This window comes from Crocodylus porosus, unplaced genomic scaffold, assembly GCF_001723895.1.
Source record: "Crocodylus porosus isolate Cpor-Errol unplaced genomic scaffold, CroPor_comp1, whole genome shotgun sequence".
In the NCBI taxonomy this organism is placed as follows: domain Eukaryota; kingdom Metazoa; phylum Chordata; order Crocodylia; family Crocodylidae; genus Crocodylus; species Crocodylus porosus.
The window spans coordinates 22374875-22393987 of record NW_017728914.1 but is presented as its reverse complement, the minus strand read 5'-3'; the positions used below and the strand labels follow the sequence as shown (position 1 = coordinate 22393987).

The following is a 19113-nucleotide window of genomic DNA, read 5'->3' as shown; positions in this document are numbered from 1 at the left end:
TTTTTACTGGAGTTGTCACCTTTTCCAAGGAAAGTCAAAGGGGGCAGAAAACCCACTAGCTTCTGTTCTGACAGTCCCATATCAAACATAAGAAATTAACAGAAAAACGCTATTTAAAGTGTGCAGAGAATGAGGAATAAATACTGGCCCTTACACTGCTACTAAATTAATTCCCTTTTAATGGCCTTCTAGGGTATAAATATTAGCTGAGCCAGGGGAAAACAGATTGGTAACAACTCTACCTTTGCTTTTCCTTCCTATTCATCTTGCTGCTCATCTTTCCTATTGTTGTTGTTGCCATTATTATCATTATTCAGTTTGTAGTAACTATTCACTTCAGTCTAGTTAGTCTCCGCAGTGACAGATTTTCAATGGTTCAATCTAGAGCAGCAACGGGGGGCTGAGAGAATGTATAAAGAAACTCTGTTTGGAGACTTCTTGCCCTGCAAAGATTTCCAATAGTGGTTTGGGGTTTTTTAAAAATAATTATAATGATTTGCTTGTGTTTTCAGAGACCATATCATATTCGCTCCAACACATCAACAATGGATATTGCACATGTGTTCAAGACAGCAACAGTCATGTATCCTGCTGCTTGGTCTAAAGAAATGGTGGGCCTACTAAAACAGGTGAGAGCAAACTGGGAGGAGGGCAACTCAGTAGATGCCATGTCCAGGAGCCTGAACTAAAATCCACTGAAGCCAATAGAGTCTTCCCACTGGGATCAGTCTCCTTTGAATTGAGCCGTATGTGACCACTGCAGATTCTGTCCCCTAGGATCTGTGCAAAGCTTTGGTATCTGATTCAATTTGGAGGAGATTCGGCTTGATTTGGTGGCCAACTCTCCAAAGCTGAATCAAATCAGGAGGCCCATTAATCTCTCCAAATTGAATCCAAAGCCTCTGAATCGGTTTGGAGAGATTTGGAGGTTCGGCCGTAGACCGTACAGACAGGTACTAGGCAGTGCCGGCAGGAGCAGCTGAGGGAGCAGCCAGATGAGGAGTTTCTCCCTGGCCTGCCAGCTCAAGCCTGGGCTCATCTGGCTGCTCCCTGAGCTGCTCCCACCGGCACTGCCTGCCTGTATCGTCTATGGCTGAATAAGATTTGGTACCAAATATCTTCAGATTCAGATTTGGCTAAATCAAATTGGGACAGTGATTCAAATCACTGAATCGAATCACTGTCCCTCTGAATCCAAAGCGAATACTTTACGCTTCGTGCAAGCCTACTGTCGACATCCAATGCTAACAACCTTTTCATGACTCATGGTGCCATATCTAAAATATTGAAAATCCAGGTTTTAGTGGGAAGGCATCTACATTAATATAGAACAGCTGGAGAAGTCACCTCAAGGTCAGGTACTTGAAAGCCCAGTGGTAGAAGAGCATGGACTGGTATACACAGTTGCTAATGTTGTGGCTGCTCTAAGGAGACATGAAGTGTCAATCTTTGGAAGTGTCATTTTAACTTTTATTGACTCTCTGAAATAATGATCTGTTTCATTGTTACTGATACCTGTAAATATCAATAACAATGAAATGGTCACTTCCATTGTCATTGTTCCATACCTATAGGCTATAGGTATCAATGACAATGAAACGGACCATTATTTTTTTCCAAAATGAATACCCACCTCTCCAAAATACTGACTCTGTCAAAATGTTCCATTTTTTCCCATGAAATGTTTGATAACTTTCTGCAACAATTTTATTGAATTTTGAGGAAAATAATTTTCAAAATCATCATCATTTTTGATGATCATAACTGTGATCCAAAGCAAGGTTTTTATTGAAACTGGATTTGCAGCAAGCACAAACATCATTTTGTTATGGAAATCATTAGACTAAAAGCAGGGATTGAAAAAAGATTGTGGATAATGGGTCACATGCTGAAACCTTTTAAGAAACTTTCCTTGGTTTTTGACTAGATATGGCTGACAAAATACCTTATGTTTTTATCACACCTTTTTTTCCTAAAGGCTCTGTACAGTGTATAGTATGTCTTTCCATCACTGAAACACATTCACTTGTGCTGTAGGAAGTGGGCAGAAAATCTGTACTAAAAACCACCACAGCAGATGTAAGACATTTACTGCTTAATTAGAATGAAATGGAAAATTTAGGTGACAGGAATAGTTAGCATTGGGCTGGAATTTGACCTTGAAACAGTAACATAAGGATATTTGTTGCAGGTGTCCTTTACGTTGTATGTATTTTTATTTTTGCTGAAAGTTTTATCTGAACCATGACATGCTTGTAAATCCTATAGGCTGCCTCATAAATGAATAATGCAATGTCATGCTTATTTAAATGTCCATGTGCCCTTTGCATCTGGCTTAACAGCCATATGTATTATATATGAGACCAACTGGGATGTTAAGTTTTGTCCTGATTCAAATATCTGCAATGACTTTTTCCATTAGTGTTTAAAGTATTCAGTCATTCAAAACAGACCTAATCCACTCACATTTGGGCACAGATATCAAGCTTTTATGAGGAAAATAAAGAGTGAATGGTGTTAACACTCAACTTGCCTATCACTGTTACTCTCACTACATTGCCTTTGCACCTCAGGGTAATACCATTCACACCCTGGTTGCAAGCACTAACAATGAGCAGGTATTTAATGGTGTTAGTTTGTTTATTAAATTTGAGGGTGGTTTTTGTGGATTTTCTTCTCTTTTTTTCTTTAAGAATAGGCTGCTAGAGGTTTCTTCAATACAGAACTATCAAAATTAAAACTCAGAATTCAATCATCATTTTATCATGTTTCAGATGAAAAATCCCTGATTAAAAAAACTGGAATCAAATAGCACCATTTCTATGGTTCCATAAGATCTCTGAAGTCAGAAAGGAAGAATGGTCCAGTGAATAGGATATTATACTGGGAACTGGAAGATGAATTTAATTCTCTGCTCTGTTACAGATTCCTTTTCTGACCTCAGGCAAGTCAGTTTTTGCCACCCTGAGCGCCTTAGTTCCCCATTCTAAAAATGGATTATAACACTTTCCTCCTTCACACAAATGTTGTGAATATAAATATGCTGAGGATTATGAGCTCCTCATATATGTGGTAATGGAGCGATTTAGGTAACTTAGTTTGAAGGAAGAGAAATATTAGCCAGCCTGCCGCTTACCTACTTGTGTGGGATTGTTCACTATCTGTGTTGCTCAGAGCTCTATCCAGTGTATATTCCACCACTGGTCTTGGGAAACTGTGCTACAGTCTAATAAATGTCACAATTGGAAAGTTGTCTTGGTATCTTTCTCCACATTTCAGGAAACATTTCAGTTCTAATTATACCCCCTTGCTCCAACACTAAACAATCCCTTTTCTTATTAACTTGGTTTCATATCTTATGTTGAAATATCTGTTTAAAAATACGTCTTTTTGTGGTATAAAGTTGATTTCATTTATTTAATGCAAACAAACTCTCTAGCAACAAACTATAGAAATGATTCCCAGACTTATTCTTTGAAATATTAGGGGGGAAATTCTGGTGCAAAGTCCAAAGAAATGAATATGATTCTGGTCCAGCTGGAATTTTATTAAAACTGGATGACTGGAGGAAAAAATACTGTTAGAAAAATGGAACAGATTTTACAAGGTTTCCTTGCGAGAGAAAAGGACCTATTAAAACAAAACCTTTCACATGATTTGTTCTCACTCAAGGACAAATGGTGACATTCAGCTAGATACTCGGCTCCACTTGCTAATAAGAAAGACCTCACTGGATCATTACTAAAAGGAAAGTCTTCCTTGTTTGCAGCCAAGTAAGCATCCCAGTGGAAGAAGTCATTAGTGATGAGGTTATCTTGGCTCTGATTTAGAGTCTGTTTGCCAGACACTAGCCTGTGTGATGTATAGGACCAGTGAATGGGTTGAGGTCTCTGTGCTATAAGCATTAGGACAGCACAGGTTAAAACCACTCAGCTTTTGACAATACGAAAAAAAAGGATCCCAAGCAAATGTACATTAATTTCTGACACCAGGCTGCTGAACCCAGTCCTGTGGTTATGGTGCTGGTATATTTCTCTGACAAGGAGGACTGTTCCTAACAGTTTAGGAGGGTGGCCAGCCACCAAGGGTAATGGCAAGATTGCACAACCCTTGCACCATCCTCCCAGCAGGAGGGTTAAGGTTAGGTTGGTTCATCCAGGTATCAAAGCCAATGAGGACCACCCTGAAGAATGGAGTCTTAACTGAGAAAAGGTGAAGCAGAATGAAAAGAATGGAGGTGAAAGGGCTGGAATGGATCATTTAGGTATGGCCTCATCAAGAGAACCAGTGCATACATTTCAGAAAATCAGGAGTAGCCCCGAGATGCATTGCAAGTCAGAAGGTGATTCCTGAATCCTGCTCACCCACTTCCCTTTTCCTCTGGGAATGAATATGGTGATGTGCTACCGTTCAGTAGCAGATTACAACAATCCCCATGAACTCAGCCGGGCTGACCGGTATACTGAAGAGCGAAGGCTCGTGACTCCACCCACTTCTGTTTCTCTTCATCTGCTGTACTCGGCTCTGGGTTGCAGTCACTATTGCAATCTAGCCCAAATTCTATTCTATTAAACTACACGCTGAAAAATCACACGGCCTCCGGTCAACCCTTGTGAGCAAATACACTTGAGTGTCCTTTAAAACTTTTCACTTGCCTTTTGTGACTGCGGTTTTATCAGAGTATTTGAAAGCTCCCATAGGAATTCACTGAATAAAGGGAAGAGGGTACATAAAAGGAACACCATCTAATTATCAAAGGCATAACTAGTACATTTTAAGGCATCTGCTATATTAAGTAGACAGATAAAATTTCACAAATCTTAGTATTATGTATGTGTCTTATAGCCTTTTTTGTGTCAAAATTTGCAACAAATGCATGTCTACAGACTATCTATTTAGATCGTCTTCCCCTGGCTCTGTAGCTAAGTGCTGTCTCTTTCTCTTTAAATTTTCATTGCCAGTTGCTTGAGCCAAATCCTGAGAAACGTTTTTCTCGGCTGAAAGATATCCAAGACTTTCCATATCTGGCTGATGTGAACTGGGATGCAGTTCAACAGAAGAGGATATTACCAGGATTCATTCCCACTGTAAGGCAATTTTATTTAAAAACCCTTTAAAATGCCCTCACAACCAGGACACCGGTCTACACATTACCCATGATCCTTCACTCCTATGTACCCAATCAGAATGGCAACATGTGACACACACTTAAAACAAGAATGCACTTAAAACTAAAGGGGAAAGGCAATGCAAAATGTCCTGTATAATATGATCAGGGCTATTTAACGGAAAAGTATGACGTTTTGGATGTCCAGACAAATGTTCTGTTGATCTTATGTGAAATATTGTCCAAGGTGTAGTGCTCTAGCATGTGTACCCACTGTTCATGAGCATTCCTGCAGCAAACAACTCAAGTGAACAACCATGATCATGATCATGACCCATTTTACAATTAAAAGAGGTGCATGTCACCCCAGGCTCACAAACATCCCTACTATAATAATAAAGCATGTAACCTTGTGGTTACCAGCTGCTTTAGAATAATAGCTTGTGCCTGGCAAATGATTTGTCATAACAGACCCTGCATGTGTGCAAGGGAAGAAATCATAATTAACCAAAGGACTACTCTGGATTTCACTTTGAAGCATCCAACGGGCAAGTATAAACAACAGGCAGTGAAAGAGAAAAAGATTTTTAGAATAATGTGAAATGCACCTTGGCAATGTCCTCCTCACTGAGGGAGCTGATAAAATATGTAAAAGGTGCAGCAGGAGCTCTGGCTGTCATTGTAATTGGTTTACTCATGACAGAGTTCAATTCCAAAGCACTGTCCTATTGGTAAGAGGTAGGCTGAGTTCAGCTCAAGTGTCCTTTTTTTCCCCTATAGAAAGGGAGACTGAATTGTGACCCAACCTTTGAACTTGAAGAAATGATCCTGGAGTCCAAACCCCTCCATAAAAAAAAGAAACGTCTGGCTAAGAAGGAGAAAGACACCAATAAATGCAGTTCTTCACAGGTGAGAGCAAGAAAGACAAGGTTTTTGCACAAAAGTTAGTTAAAGCACCCCCCACTGCCATTTTTCAGCATGAGGATGCTGATACACGTGACGCTTCAGGTGGTTTAATTAGAGCGGCTCTAATTAAAGTACCCCCCTAGCCCCTACTCCCAAAGCTCGCGTATAAATGGCTGATGTGCTGCACATCTAAACTAAGGAAAAGGTTGTGTTTAAAGCATGTTAGCTAGCGGTGATTGAAAGGAGTCTTAACAAAGTCCTAGGGCACAATCCTGGCCCCACTAATTTCCTTTCTAGAGCACAGAGAGCTCTTGGGTTTTGTTAAAGCTAAAGCTTCTAATTAAATAGACAGTATGGTGTCTCTTTTATATTAAGTTATTTAAAGGTCAGCTGCATTTGAACATCTTAAATATTTTATCATAGCCTAAGTTAACAGCTCTTTCAGGACCAAAATTGATTCTGTTCCATCTGTACCAATGGCAACAGGCTCAGAAAAACAGCCTGCCCTGCCCATTGCAAGTCAGCTGCGCAGAGCAGGTGTTGCCAGCAGACTGAGTCCTGTCAGCAGAACCAGGACAGCTCCTGGATGTGGTTTTGTGCAAGCATTAGGGCCTGTGAAAGTTGTTGTGTAAAGGAAAATGTATTCAGGAAAAGAAACACAATGTTCTAAGGAGGCTGGTTGATCTGACTTCCCCATCGTTAAAAACTACTCTCTAGATTTGATTCTGAATCCTGCTTTGGTCTTCACTTGACACTTTTTCCACTTCTAGCATGCCCTATCTTGTTTGTGGATTGTCTGCTACCTGTCCTTTTCTTATGTGACTGGCTTACCTCATATTCATTTTGAAAGGCCTCTCTTTCTTTCCTCACTCCAACTCCTGTACCTGCTTTGTATCCCTTAATGGTAAAGATCCCATTCTTAAATGTTCACCACTATAAACCTGATTTTGTAACACCCTGGAGGTTTGCAGGGGGGATGAGGTGGAGGAGTCTGTGGTATCTGATCTTATCATATCAGATCCTATTATTTTTTGATGGGGAGACTCTTGTGATTGACAAGGAGCTTCCTGTTTAGAAAGCCCTCCTGAGCTCTTGAAGCATCCTTACAAAAAATCAGTTTATAGTACTTGAAATGCTTGAGTCTGTTGGTTCACATGTGTGCACTGCACATGTGTGTAATGTATTTAGAACTGTAGCTATTGGTTATGCATTATTTTTTGTGTCTGCTTCTCTGGTTGTCATTGTGCATGTAGGACAGGTGTTTACTGACACTAGACTTCATTGAGGGAAACCTTCATGATTAAGGGCTTTCTAAGCGGGTAGTAATAGAGCCTAGCATCTGCAATGGTCTCTTCACTGCCTCTTGTGTGAGAGAATGGTAGCTCTGAGGAACACAGATGTGTAAAGAAGCAACAGTTGAGTAGGGTACTCAGGTGGCATTAAACATGATAGGGATGGCTATGAATTCTGCTGGCTGCTGTTGGCAAAGCTGGAGCCTGTCATAGAAGAGTGAAGCGTGTTGACTTGCAGCTTTGGGGAGCATTGCACAGTGACAGCTAAATGGTGCTAGAGCAGTCCTCTTTAAGAACTGCTGTCAATGCCTGGCTCGTACAAATGGTTCAAAGAAGGGATCCGTTACTTTGCATTTCATCATGCGCAGGTGACTGGCGTGCAAGTGGCTGCTGGCAGCCCAGTGGAATACTACCTCTGAGATAAATGAACTAGCTGAACTTCAGAGCTCTGAGAGCCAATCTGTCTGACCAGGATTAGGGTTTTGATAAATGTGTGATTTGCTCTTTGTTGTTCTTGGTCTGTGAATGCATGGTTGCTGGTAGATGGTGATTGTGCAAAACTGATCCTAGCCTAAGCTTTGCTCACCTTGAAATTGTTTCCAACTTCAATGAACTCAGTAAATATGATAGATGCTTGGTCCAGATCTTGGCATGTTTGACCTGCCTGACCATGGCATGAGGAAATCCAACTTGGGGTTTGTTTATAATACTTTGCCTTTCCAAGCACTTTACTCTGCAAAGCAGGGTAGGGATCTGTCTGTAGGCTCTACAGGCTGTGAAACACACTGGGCGCATCTACATGAGACACTTTACTGCACAACAGATTAATTTGCTGCACAGTAAAGCATCACTGTCTACATGTGCATGGCAATTAAAGTGCAGTAGATTAATTTACTGCGCTGCCAGATAGTCCCATCAGATACAAGTGGTATCTGTCAGCGTAGTAAATTACTGCACTTAAAAACAGACGTAGTTGGTGATGTTGCGATTAGTTTACTTTGGCTCAAACTGAGCCAGACTACATTCAGTCATATTAATTGCATGTGTAGATGCGCTCACTATGATCAAATAATACTAACAATAACCCCTAGCTTCCTGCCTCCCAGTTCTGTGTTGTGACTACAAGCCAACTCTTCTCATCTAATGAATGAGGAGACAGACTGTTTCAGACAAGATATATTCCAAAGGCAATTTCTTACAGGTATACTTAGAAGCCCAACTGTCTTGGTGAAATTTCAGGCGAGAATTTAGTATTTTGCCAACTTAAAATGTCTCCTGTGGTCTGGTTGAAATATTTATTTCTCACTTCCTGCTCAAAGTTGTGCATTTCTTGTGCTGGTTAATATTATTTTCCTCCCTAATGTGAATGGAGCGAATTTCAGTCACGGGTGAAGAGGTGACTCTGTATGTTCTGTATGGGTCTGTGGGTGTCTTCAGCATACAGTTACCATGAACAGTCTTTGCTCAAGTTATTTCTCATACTGAGTTCAGACAAGTGAAATAACACTTGAATTACTGTAATGTTAGCTTTCATGCTGGTGCTGCATGTCCTGTCTAGCACTAAGACTGACAGGGGCATATCCTATGATTCAGAGCACTACAGGAAGGCAAATTGTTCTATAACCTTAGATTTGATATCTCCTGCAACAGCCAGACACTGTAGAAGTGTGGGTGTCTATGTGTGTATCTATATCTATACAGAAATATAATTAAATTTTCATTAACATTCTTGTAAATTGAGATACAAACACATTTATGCCTCATGAGTGTGGACTTTGTAATAGTTTCCTGTGTCAATTGTGAACTTTAACTGTCCCCTCACCTGTCTCTCTCTTCTCCTCCCCCTGAATTTGGAAGGCCTGCCAGCTTCAGAAGCACCTAGAGATACTCCAAAGAGACTTCATTGTTTTCAACAGAGAAAAGTAAGTACGGTAGAGCAGAAACTCTCTGAATTTCACCCAGCAGCCACAAGTTGTAAGGATCCTCCTGATGCAGAGCCTTGTTTCGGGAGTAATTAATAGTCCCTGTTAAACGAGGCTGACTTCAGAACCCCCTTGCAAAGGGGAGAGTAAATTGTAGAAGTGACTCTGAAAGGGGATGGGGAAGCCTGTTAATGTCTCTAGTGACCATGCCGGTTACACTAAGATATAAGCAAGACTACAGAACTCACTAGAAGAGAAACCTGCTGTAATCCGGCTTGCGAATATGATAGCAAATACCCACCAAAATAGCAGTGAAGAGAATATAAACTGTTGCATTATGTTGGCTTTGTCACTTAAGTTTGAATGTTTTCTTCTTTTTTTGCAAGGATGAGACATCACCATAATGAAATCCAGGAGAGTCTAATGCTGGCACAAACCAAAGACCCAAAAGAAGAGGATGGCCAGAACAACAACCTCTGAGACTAGTTTATCTTCTGCGCTGGTGTCTTTCCCTTTGAGTTCAATGCACACCTACACATGTTTGTGAAGCTTGGCAATAGAATTAGCCCACTGCTACAAGGACACTACAGATACCCCAGCACAGGGCTTCTGAGATAGGAGCTTATATGGCCTTCCATTCCTCCTTCCTCCTGCATGCAGGTGAATACTAGGGGCAGTGATGGTACAGCTTTGATACTGCCCCCTGGAAAAAGCCTGCCACAACAAATAAAGGCCAGCTTTTCCTCCCCTGTTTGGCCTGGTTGTAGGAACTTGACCATGAACGAGAAAATGGATGAGACCTTTTCAGGACAAATCCTGAGTGCAGGAAATAGGTGCTTCCTTGGGACAGGATCCTTGCTTGCACAGCATTTGGTACTGAGTACTTTATCTGGTATCAGAATCAGTTGATTACCAATGGGAAGTTACAGAAGGGTATTTAGTGCATAGACAGTAGGTCTGTCACATAATGTTGGTAGTAGCGGTGGATGAGCACCAGAAACAGCCTCAAACTGTAGGTTTGGATTCTCATGTGGGCTTCTTAGTTTGGACTTGCCTTTAATTGTTACGAGCAAAAGAGGATGCTCTGAGCGGTAGACTCAGAGCAATATATAAGAAAGGTATTTTTGGAACTTGGAGTCTTTCTAATATTCTTAGTTTGTGTTGAGAAAAACAATTCAGTTTCTTCTAGCTTTAGTCTATTTTCTAGAGCAGGCAGCAATACTTTTTCTCAGCCATCCCTGTTAACATCCTAACTTCCCATTAAAATAGTGAGAGATTCATCACACTTGCCTATTGATGATAATGTAAGTAAGAAACAAAGTGAAGAACCTGATAATCAAATACACAATCAATCCTTTAAAGTCTTTTTTTCCCTCGAAGATTTGGCAGTAGCAGCCAGCATCTTTAGTGAAAGTTGCTTTTCTTTGCTTTGATACACATGAAATTGTTTGGCACCTTTTGAGATTAGTAGTCTCTGTGGTTAGGCTTTTTTGAAATTAAAGCAAGACCCCAGCAATGAGGACTGTGCCATCATCGGATGTAAATGTCTTCCCAAACTTAAGCTTTGAAAAAACATGTTCTCTACTTGCAACACATAAAATTGATGCTAATAGACTCTTGAGTGTGATGGATACATTTGGAAACAAGGGTAAAAATGTATTTTTGCACAGAAATTCTAGTGCGCCTTTTGGGTATGTTTCAGGTTAGAGTTGCCTGCTGAGAACTTGGTTAGTTGTGGAGACTCAGGGGATTTGTATCAGAGATGTCTCTTCATCAGACTGTTGGCATCTTCTAATGGTTTGTTTAACATGATGCATTATTGCCGTAATTCTTGGCAGGAAAAACTATGATGTTTCAGAGGCATCATTAAAAAAAGTGAAATAGTTTATGATTCTTCTCACGTTTGAAAAAGTCTTATTCAACTATGGTAGAATGCAAAGCCTAATGGGAAAAAAATGACTTTATAGTTCTTTTCTGGCCAGTTTATGTCTAGCCTCATAGTTAAACATTGTTTTTTGGTTCATTCCTTAAATTGTGTTTCTTGCAGGAATCTGACTTGGAGTTCTCCCTTATCAGCTCTCCCTTACCAGTTCCTTAGCATCTGTCGGGACGCTTGTGAATCAGACTGGTAGTTTACAATGGAATATATCCTGGCTTTTAGATGATGTGCTGTTTGTTTAATATGCACTTTTGCTTCTTGAAGCATTTTACTTATGAAGTTGATTTCATAAAGGATATCATGCCAAAGTACCACAATGCACAAGAATTTATTGTTGCAGGTTTTGAAAGCCAGCAGTTCGGCATCACTTCAAGATTTGGTTCCCCCCCAAGTTCTTTTGGCTTTGAGTCATTGGCAATTAAAACAAAAGGATCACAGACTTCTGACAGTTGTTAATATATGCTGCTTGCACCACTTTGTCTTTCCAATCATTATGTGCGGGTTTAGGGAACAGACTTCTCATATATTGGTGTGATAGAGCTGAGCACTGAGCTCACAAAAAAGGATAAACCCTTTGAACTATGAAGAAATCACAGCTTTAGTGCGATGATCATTGAGAACAAAGTGCAAAGGATGTGCATTGCATGAGACAAAGAATGCTTTTTCAAGTCCTGAATTCTCTTCTGAATGCTGCTGCCTTTGCTTTTCATATTTTCCCCATTGTTTTCACCTTGACCTCTCATATTGCAAAGTGAGATTTCCACATCTTTTAACTGCCAAAGCATAGCTTCTTTCATTCTGGAGTCAATAGACTCTGTCATATTCAAAATGCCAATGAAGCGATGTTTCTAGTGCTGCCTTCTTTCACCTCAGTTGCTGCTTGTTTCTGAAGAAGCAATTCTCACAATCATTGTTGCCGGCTCTTGCTAACTAATGTCTTTATAAACAAGTCAAATATAATAGAAAATACTTTGCAGCCTTGAAGGCAGAAATAATTTCTTTGTTTGTATTCCCAAGACTAATGTTGTTTTGAGTATTTTTGCTTGGGTACTAATGATAAAAGTCCTTCAAGGTAATTTGTTGGAAATGTCCTTTCATTAGAAGGTCATATTTTCCAAGACGTGCCACAAATTTAAAGAAGGTCCTGTCGTGGGATAAATAGGATTCATCTATTGCAGCCAAGGGAATGGTTTCTATTCTATATGGCCGGGTCAAATCAAAAAACACTTTCGAAAACAGCTTGACAGTATTCCATCAGAGAATTAATTTGGCCTTAGTTTTCTTTACTCATCCTATGATGTTGCTTTAGACTGCTTACATGTGTTCAAATCATCCAGGACAACTCTCCCAGGTTTGTTTTCCTGAGAGAAAAACTTCCATGCAATGAATGACCTGTACTGAAGTTCAAACAGGGCCTGTCTACATGAGACATTTATTGAGGATTAGGCTAATTAGCTTAGCAGTAAACATCTTGGCATTTACACGTGCGAGACTATTAGGCTGGAGTAAACTAATAAACTCTGCAGCAGGGTAGCACTTGTAAATACAAGTACTATCCTGCTGTGGAGCATTTACTCTGCAGTAGCGTACATGTAGACGCTGACACGGCTGGCAGAGGCATGAGGTTGCTACAGTGCGGGGGGCTGCTTGCCAGCTAGCCCCACACTGGAGCACCCTTGTGCCCCCACCAGCCCATCGAGCCAGGTCAGAGCAGCCCCAGGCTGGCAGGCTGACCCCCTGGCCCCCCTGCCAGATGGGGCACTCTGACCCAGCTCAATATGCTGTGGTCCCAGGCACGCACACAAACGATGTGCCTGGGAGCAATATACTTTGATGCATTATGGACTAGTGTTTATTGCTGCCATGTGTAAACACGCTCCTAGAGAAGCAAAGAGACGGCAGTGCAGACACTGGGCAGCCATGGGGCCCTAGAGCACATAGGTATAGCCTGGGTCTCAGGGTGGGAGGACTGGCTGGCTCAAATGTGGGCAGGGGTCGGCAGGAAAGGTCGGGGTGGGGGGGAATCTGCACCTGTTCTATGCACAGAGGCCTTCTGCCCTCCCCTCCCGCACGCTGTGCTGTAGCCCAGCTGCTGCCAGGCAGAGAGTATGCTTCCTGGCACCCAGATGCTGCAGTGTGATCTAGGCAGGGAACAAGCCAGGAACAGAACATGTCCCCTAAGTGCTTCAACACTGGATGTTTCCAGCCCAAAAAGCACTCTGCTCCCTGCTTGGCTGGGACTGCCTCATACTCTCTCTGGCCCTGTGTGAAGGGGAGAGAGGAAGCAAAGGTTGCTGGGTTTGTAGAGGATTCTCTGGGCAGCCGCTTCACTTGTATTGTTCCAGAGTTATTTTTTTCCCAAAGTGGCCACTTGTACTTTGGGATAAAAATTACAAAGCATGTACACTCCTGATTTCTCCAGACAGAGTAGGGACTCTTCCCGGCGAAACTGAACATCTGTCCAAGCCCTTGGTTGACATTTTGGTATACAGTACCTGTTCATATGACCTGCCAAGCTTTGGTTTAAAATTCATAAATGATGCCACATCTTTAGGATCATCTGCTATTCTTTTATCATAACATCTAGAAAGAGGCTTCCCTTTTTTGTAAGAGACCATAGTTTCAGCCAGGACAATTTACAATATGAGTGAAGATCAGTAGCTAATCTAGGAACTTCAGAACCGCCGAGTATGAGCTGACTCATCCAAAGACAAGTGCTGCCTGTTCATGGCATGTTGCACAGCATTGCCCATCTCTACAGAAAACAGTTGTTGCTGTTAAATAATCAACTTGCTTTTTAGCCACCCCTGACGTCTTCTTAAGGTAGGAAGCTGCCTACTTTACCTACCCTTAATTCTGGCCTAGGTAATAGCAGGTGGGGCTGGTAGGGACACAGCTAATTGGGACGAGGCAATGTGGAGGTAGCAATCCATCCTAAGCAGTAAAAGGCAAGTGTGGCTGCTCATTTAGGATGTACTATGGATTAGGTATGCTGCTGGCATAAGCAAACACAACTGCGTTGAATCCAGTGGGGTTCTGGCCCTTTTGCATAGAAGTAAATTTTAGCTTTCGTATTTAACTATGATTGAACCTCAGCTTCTTAAGAATAACATTGGACCAAGTTTGATATCGGTTTAAGCAGCCACACATCCCATTGCACTTGTGTATGCCAAAACTGAAAACTAACCCAAGCACTTACTTTATAGTAGTGCTATGAATTACATACTTTAATGCATTGGCAGCCTTGAATATTCACCTTTCTTGACTTCTTTCCTGTTCTCATTGAGTGGTGAGCAATTCATGTCCTCGCTGCAAAAGCCATTCTTTGCCTCTCCCTGTGCTTTCCTTTCCCCTTCTGTCTGAATCTGATCAACCAGAAATCCGAATAAAACAAAATCTGTGGCTCCTTCCCAGACACTCAAAGGCCAGTGTTGTTTCTGAGGTCACTTGCATTTTGAGCCAAAAAGTGAATTTCCGTTGCTCTGAGCCAACTAGATCTCTACTTGACTTTTTATTTGAAATGGGCTTTTCTCCTTCATGTAACTAAGCTTTCAAAATCTTTCAGCAAATGACATCTGGAAACTACAACCTGAAGCAGGACTTTGTCCCTTTTTCTGATGTATTCAGAAAACTTGAGGGGGAGCCAGGTTTATTTTATAAAAAATTGGATGACGTGGCAAAAATGAACAAATAATGGACAATGCAAGTGACTGATTAATATTATTAATAAACCATGTTCCAGGGTTTAAACAGTGGCTGTACTATTTGCTTGTGAAAGAACCACTTCGTCCATATGCATTAGTAAGCAGCTGTCCCTGTGGGTGCTAAAACCTCTCATCAGACCCTGTATGAGGTTGAGTTAAGGTATCTCATTAGAGCAAGTAACAAGATTTTGAAGCCATTGTCTTAATCTGTCTGATGTCACCCCCCCACCACTCCACTATAGAGACTATTGCCGAATCCTCTCCAGAGTCTGTCCCATATTTGAGTACTTTCTCCAGCAAGCCTCACTCCATGAGTTCCTCCTGTTTTCCTTGTGCCAGTAACTTTACATTCATAGTTCAACCCAGGCTGGACCCTTCTGATGGAGGCAGGTTAACAAATCTGCTTTCTACAGGCACAATAAGGGTAGCTGGGGGCCAGGGAGGGGGTTAGCAATCCAGGCATGTTGGGAGTATATGGAGGCGTGTACTGTCATCTGTTAGTCTGCTTCTTTTTCATGATGTTATTTAACACTTATGTGTTATCAGAATGAGCCTGTGTTTTACAGCACTAAAGAAAACCAGCCCCGTGATCTCAGAGCACTGAAGGCACTCTGTATGTCCATTAGTCACAACCTCCTGCTGTGAGCAACTGAATGCAGTTCAGGAAGTGGCTGGGGCTACTCAGACGCTGTGCTTTGACTTGCTATAGCACGGCCTGAATTCTTGATGCCTCTAGATGAGTACCATGGCTCGTCTGCAAGAAGCACAGCCGCATCTAGTGTTGAGGTGCTATGGGCAACTTCTTGCCCTCCCCACGTAGGGCCGTGGTAGCCATGTGTGTTCTCAGAGGTTACGCTTTGGGAACAGTTACAAGATGGTGGGTGTTCGTGCTGTGTCTTTGCACACTCCTAGCATGACCCTCCACTCATTTCAATAAAGCTGTCAGAGCCAGCAAGGAATTATTTCATCATTAAAATTGGTCCTGTCAGGACATGTCTATATGGCAAGCTTGCTGGGTCCAGCAGTCACATCCTCAAATCTGCTGTGCTGCTCTATGTGGCGTGCTTGATTCCCAAACCAGAAACAGCATCACCGAATCTGTGCAGTGTTTTAACTGAGCTAATTAGCAGTGCCAAATTATATTGCTAGTTAGCGTGCTACCATACCAGGGTGTCACACGGATGTGGCCACACTGGTTCTCTCACACTGCAAGCTGGCGACTGTTGTGAGGGTGCCATTCATTGCCTGGCACGGTTAGCTTGCTACATGGAGCTGCCCTCAGGCAATTAAATAGATCATGGTTACTGGAAAATGTCATCTTTCTACAGTTAGTTTTCTATAGTCATTCTTAGTTTAGTACATGCTTAATGAAGTACTAACTAAATGCACAGTAATTACAGTTACTGCACAGTAGCACCGGCGCATTGTTTTTGACCAGCATGCTACTGTGTAATGTTGAGCTACTGCACAGTAAGCGTCTTGTGTAGATGCACCCACTTAGGAGTGTCTGGTTCAGATCCTGACTCTACCAACATTTCTCTACAACTTGCTATATCTCCCAGTTATGCAGCTGTATGAAGGGGACTGCTCAAACTCTAGAGGGGTGTGGTGGGATTGTCTGCTAACATTTGTGAGATGTTCTGATACTGTGGAAATGGGAGATCGCCAAAAGTACTTTGAACAAAACCCTAACAGCCGGTATCAACAAGTGCCAGGCTTAGCGGTCAGTCCTGTGGTTTTCTGTCTTATACGTGCTACAAAACTGCTACTGCATCTTATGAACAAGCCCAGGTAGGATTTGGGGTCAGGTTTGAAACTGGTTTTGGCAGTGCTTCCACCGAGGCATTATTAAACCCTTAAATGTAGGGACCTTGTGTCAGGAGGTTGATACAAATCAACAGGGTTAGGTGCTTCATGACGGAAGATTGCCCAGCTCCTGAGCTTGAGGTATTTCTCAGGCTAGTAGATGTTGTCGAGTCCAGAGCTGTTTTGAGACCTGGAGGCTTTTGTCCTTACAGCACCTTCACTGTTTTATCAAACCTTTTTTTTTCACTGGGGGGAGACTCCTGCCAGAAGAGACTGTTCCCAAGACCCCAAGGCTGAGCCCTCTACCAGACACTGGACAGCCCTTTTGTGCACTGATTTCTGATCTTGGAGCTGCCAAGAGCTCCCATTCAACCTGAGAGAGGATAGATATGCTGCTCAAGCTAGTGCCCTAGCTTTTCATCCCTGACTGTTGAATCAGTTGGTTCACACAAGCTGATGCATTCAGTGTTTTAATCTACAGCTGTTTGCAACAATTTACAATGCAGCTGGTCACTGCTCAAGCAGAACTTCTAGTTACATGCTGTACCCATTCAAAAAATTAGTTAGCATTGGTGGTGTCTCCGTAGGTATAACCTACCTAGCTGTTGCAGGTATAGTTATGGTATGTGACGATTATCCTTAGCCTTTGTTCCTCATCTTCCCTCACTTTGTAGCAGATGTTTCTTTTCCTAGTCTCATTGTGTATTATACAGTTCAGAAACCTTTTGCCCCAGAAACTGGTGTACTTCTTAAGTTGACCATTCCAGGGTCAGCTCCCAAGAAAGCATTGCCTCCTCCTTTCTTGTTGTCACTGCAAATATTTCTCCTGAATACAGCTCCTCTTTTTGAAGAGCAGGGCGACCAAAGAGTTGCTGTGGTCCTGACCTAACTGGATTCATGTCTTCGATGATAAAAGTAGAAGTCTGGAGCATGACAGCACATGTTAAATGCACAATGTCTCTGGTTTCTATCACTTTCAGGTTCTAACTTCATGAAGCTCCTGGATTTTGCAGTGCAGGTATATTGCAGGTTTTTCTTTCTTTTAATAGCCCTTCTGTAGTGGGTGCTATATATCTTATATACCATGACCAGCAAGCTGTTTCCTACACCTCAAAACTGGCCTGTAGGTTCTACTGATCCATGGCAAGCCTAGCTGAGGTGGGGTGTGCTGTCTGGGGTAGACACCTTGATGGTTCTTTTGCAGCCTGTGCTGACCTCTGTGGCAGTGTAACTCTGCTGGGAACAACGCCTGAGGTAGTTATCCAAAGCTAGCTTCTTGTACATATAAGTCTAAGCATATGGTTGTTCCTGGACTTGAAGCCTAAGGCCAGTATGCTATTTCATATTACATGCCAAAAATGATTGTTAGCCAGCCATTTTAATTGCTAGTTTTTGGGATCTTTGCACACTGAGTGATCCCAATTCTTTCTGCAGTAGGCGCACATTGCCCAATAGGCTGCACCCTCACTAGGTGCTATCTGTGTGCACCTGGGTGGGCACAATTATTACTGTAACCTGGTAGTCAGAAGGCCAAGAACAAGCTAAAGGGGATGTGGCTCAGTAAGATGGCTGCTAACCTGGAAGGAAAAGGACTTTGGGTTAGAGCCTGGATCCTTGCACCTAACTGAGCAGAAACTTCCCTACCATTCTCCATCTATTTTTACATGCAAAGTCCAGTGGCTCATGGGTTAATTTAGTCGCATTAGTAAACCACACAAATGCTTCTGGTTTCTCCTGCTCTGCAATACAGAGTATAACAAGTCCTGTATGTTGGCTTGCAGCTGTTCATTTTTGGTAGCTCAGTGCCATCTTGCGGTGGCATATTAGTACTGCTAAGTCTTGCTGCTGGCATCCACGCTACATCCCGGATGTGGAAGCTTCTCTAGACACAATACAGAACTGTTCTCAGAATAGCACTTAAGGGGTTGTTGGCCAGTTTTGCCTGTCTCTTGCTGTGAAAGCAGCAGCATTAAGGTCATGCATGAAAGCAGCCAGTCACCCAAACCAAATAGATAGAAAAATGAGAAAGGCTCCTTGTTTGCTCATTAAACCCATAGAGATGAGAACTCCAAAAAAATTTTGCAACGAAAGCCAGAGAAGACTGTATTTCTCCCTACTGACTGTTTCATGGACAGCAGTGATGAGATGAAGTTACTGTTAATCCTCTACCCGGTCTTACACTGTCCTCATCATTATGGCCATCTTCATCTTGCAATACCCACATCCCATCTTGGACCAGAGTTATCACACACTTTAGCAGCCTATACCACATTTGTTGTCTGGTTCACCCCCAAAGTCTTTCACAGATGAGAGGCGCTTCTGTGGTTTATGCTTAAGACAGAAAGTATAGTTGGGGGTGGGGGGGAGAGAGAGATCTCCCACCACAGTACTGGTATCAGATAGTAACTGATAGTATGGTGATGGTTGCAATCACTGT

At 42.1% G+C, this 19113-nt stretch overlaps 1 protein-coding gene across 2 annotated transcripts in view; it reads left to right on the top strand.

Annotated features, from left to right (window-relative positions):
- STK32A (serine/threonine kinase 32A) overlaps nt 1–11477 on the top strand; it is a 69585-nt gene extending 58108 nt beyond the window's left edge. For both annotated transcript variants that reach the window (XM_019534983.1, XM_019534982.1), the window contains exons 9-13: nt 513–629; nt 4962–5087; nt 5888–6016; nt 9163–9227; nt 9614–11477. In XM_019534983.1, the coding sequence (XP_019390528.1) occupies nt 513–629; nt 4962–5087; nt 5888–6016; nt 9163–9227; nt 9614–9707 (531 nt within the window). In that variant the 3' untranslated portion in view covers nt 9708–11477. The remainder of the gene's footprint in view (nt 1–512; nt 630–4961; nt 5088–5887; nt 6017–9162; nt 9228–9613) is intronic.
- The last annotated feature ends 7636 nt before the right edge of the window (nt 11478–19113 follow it).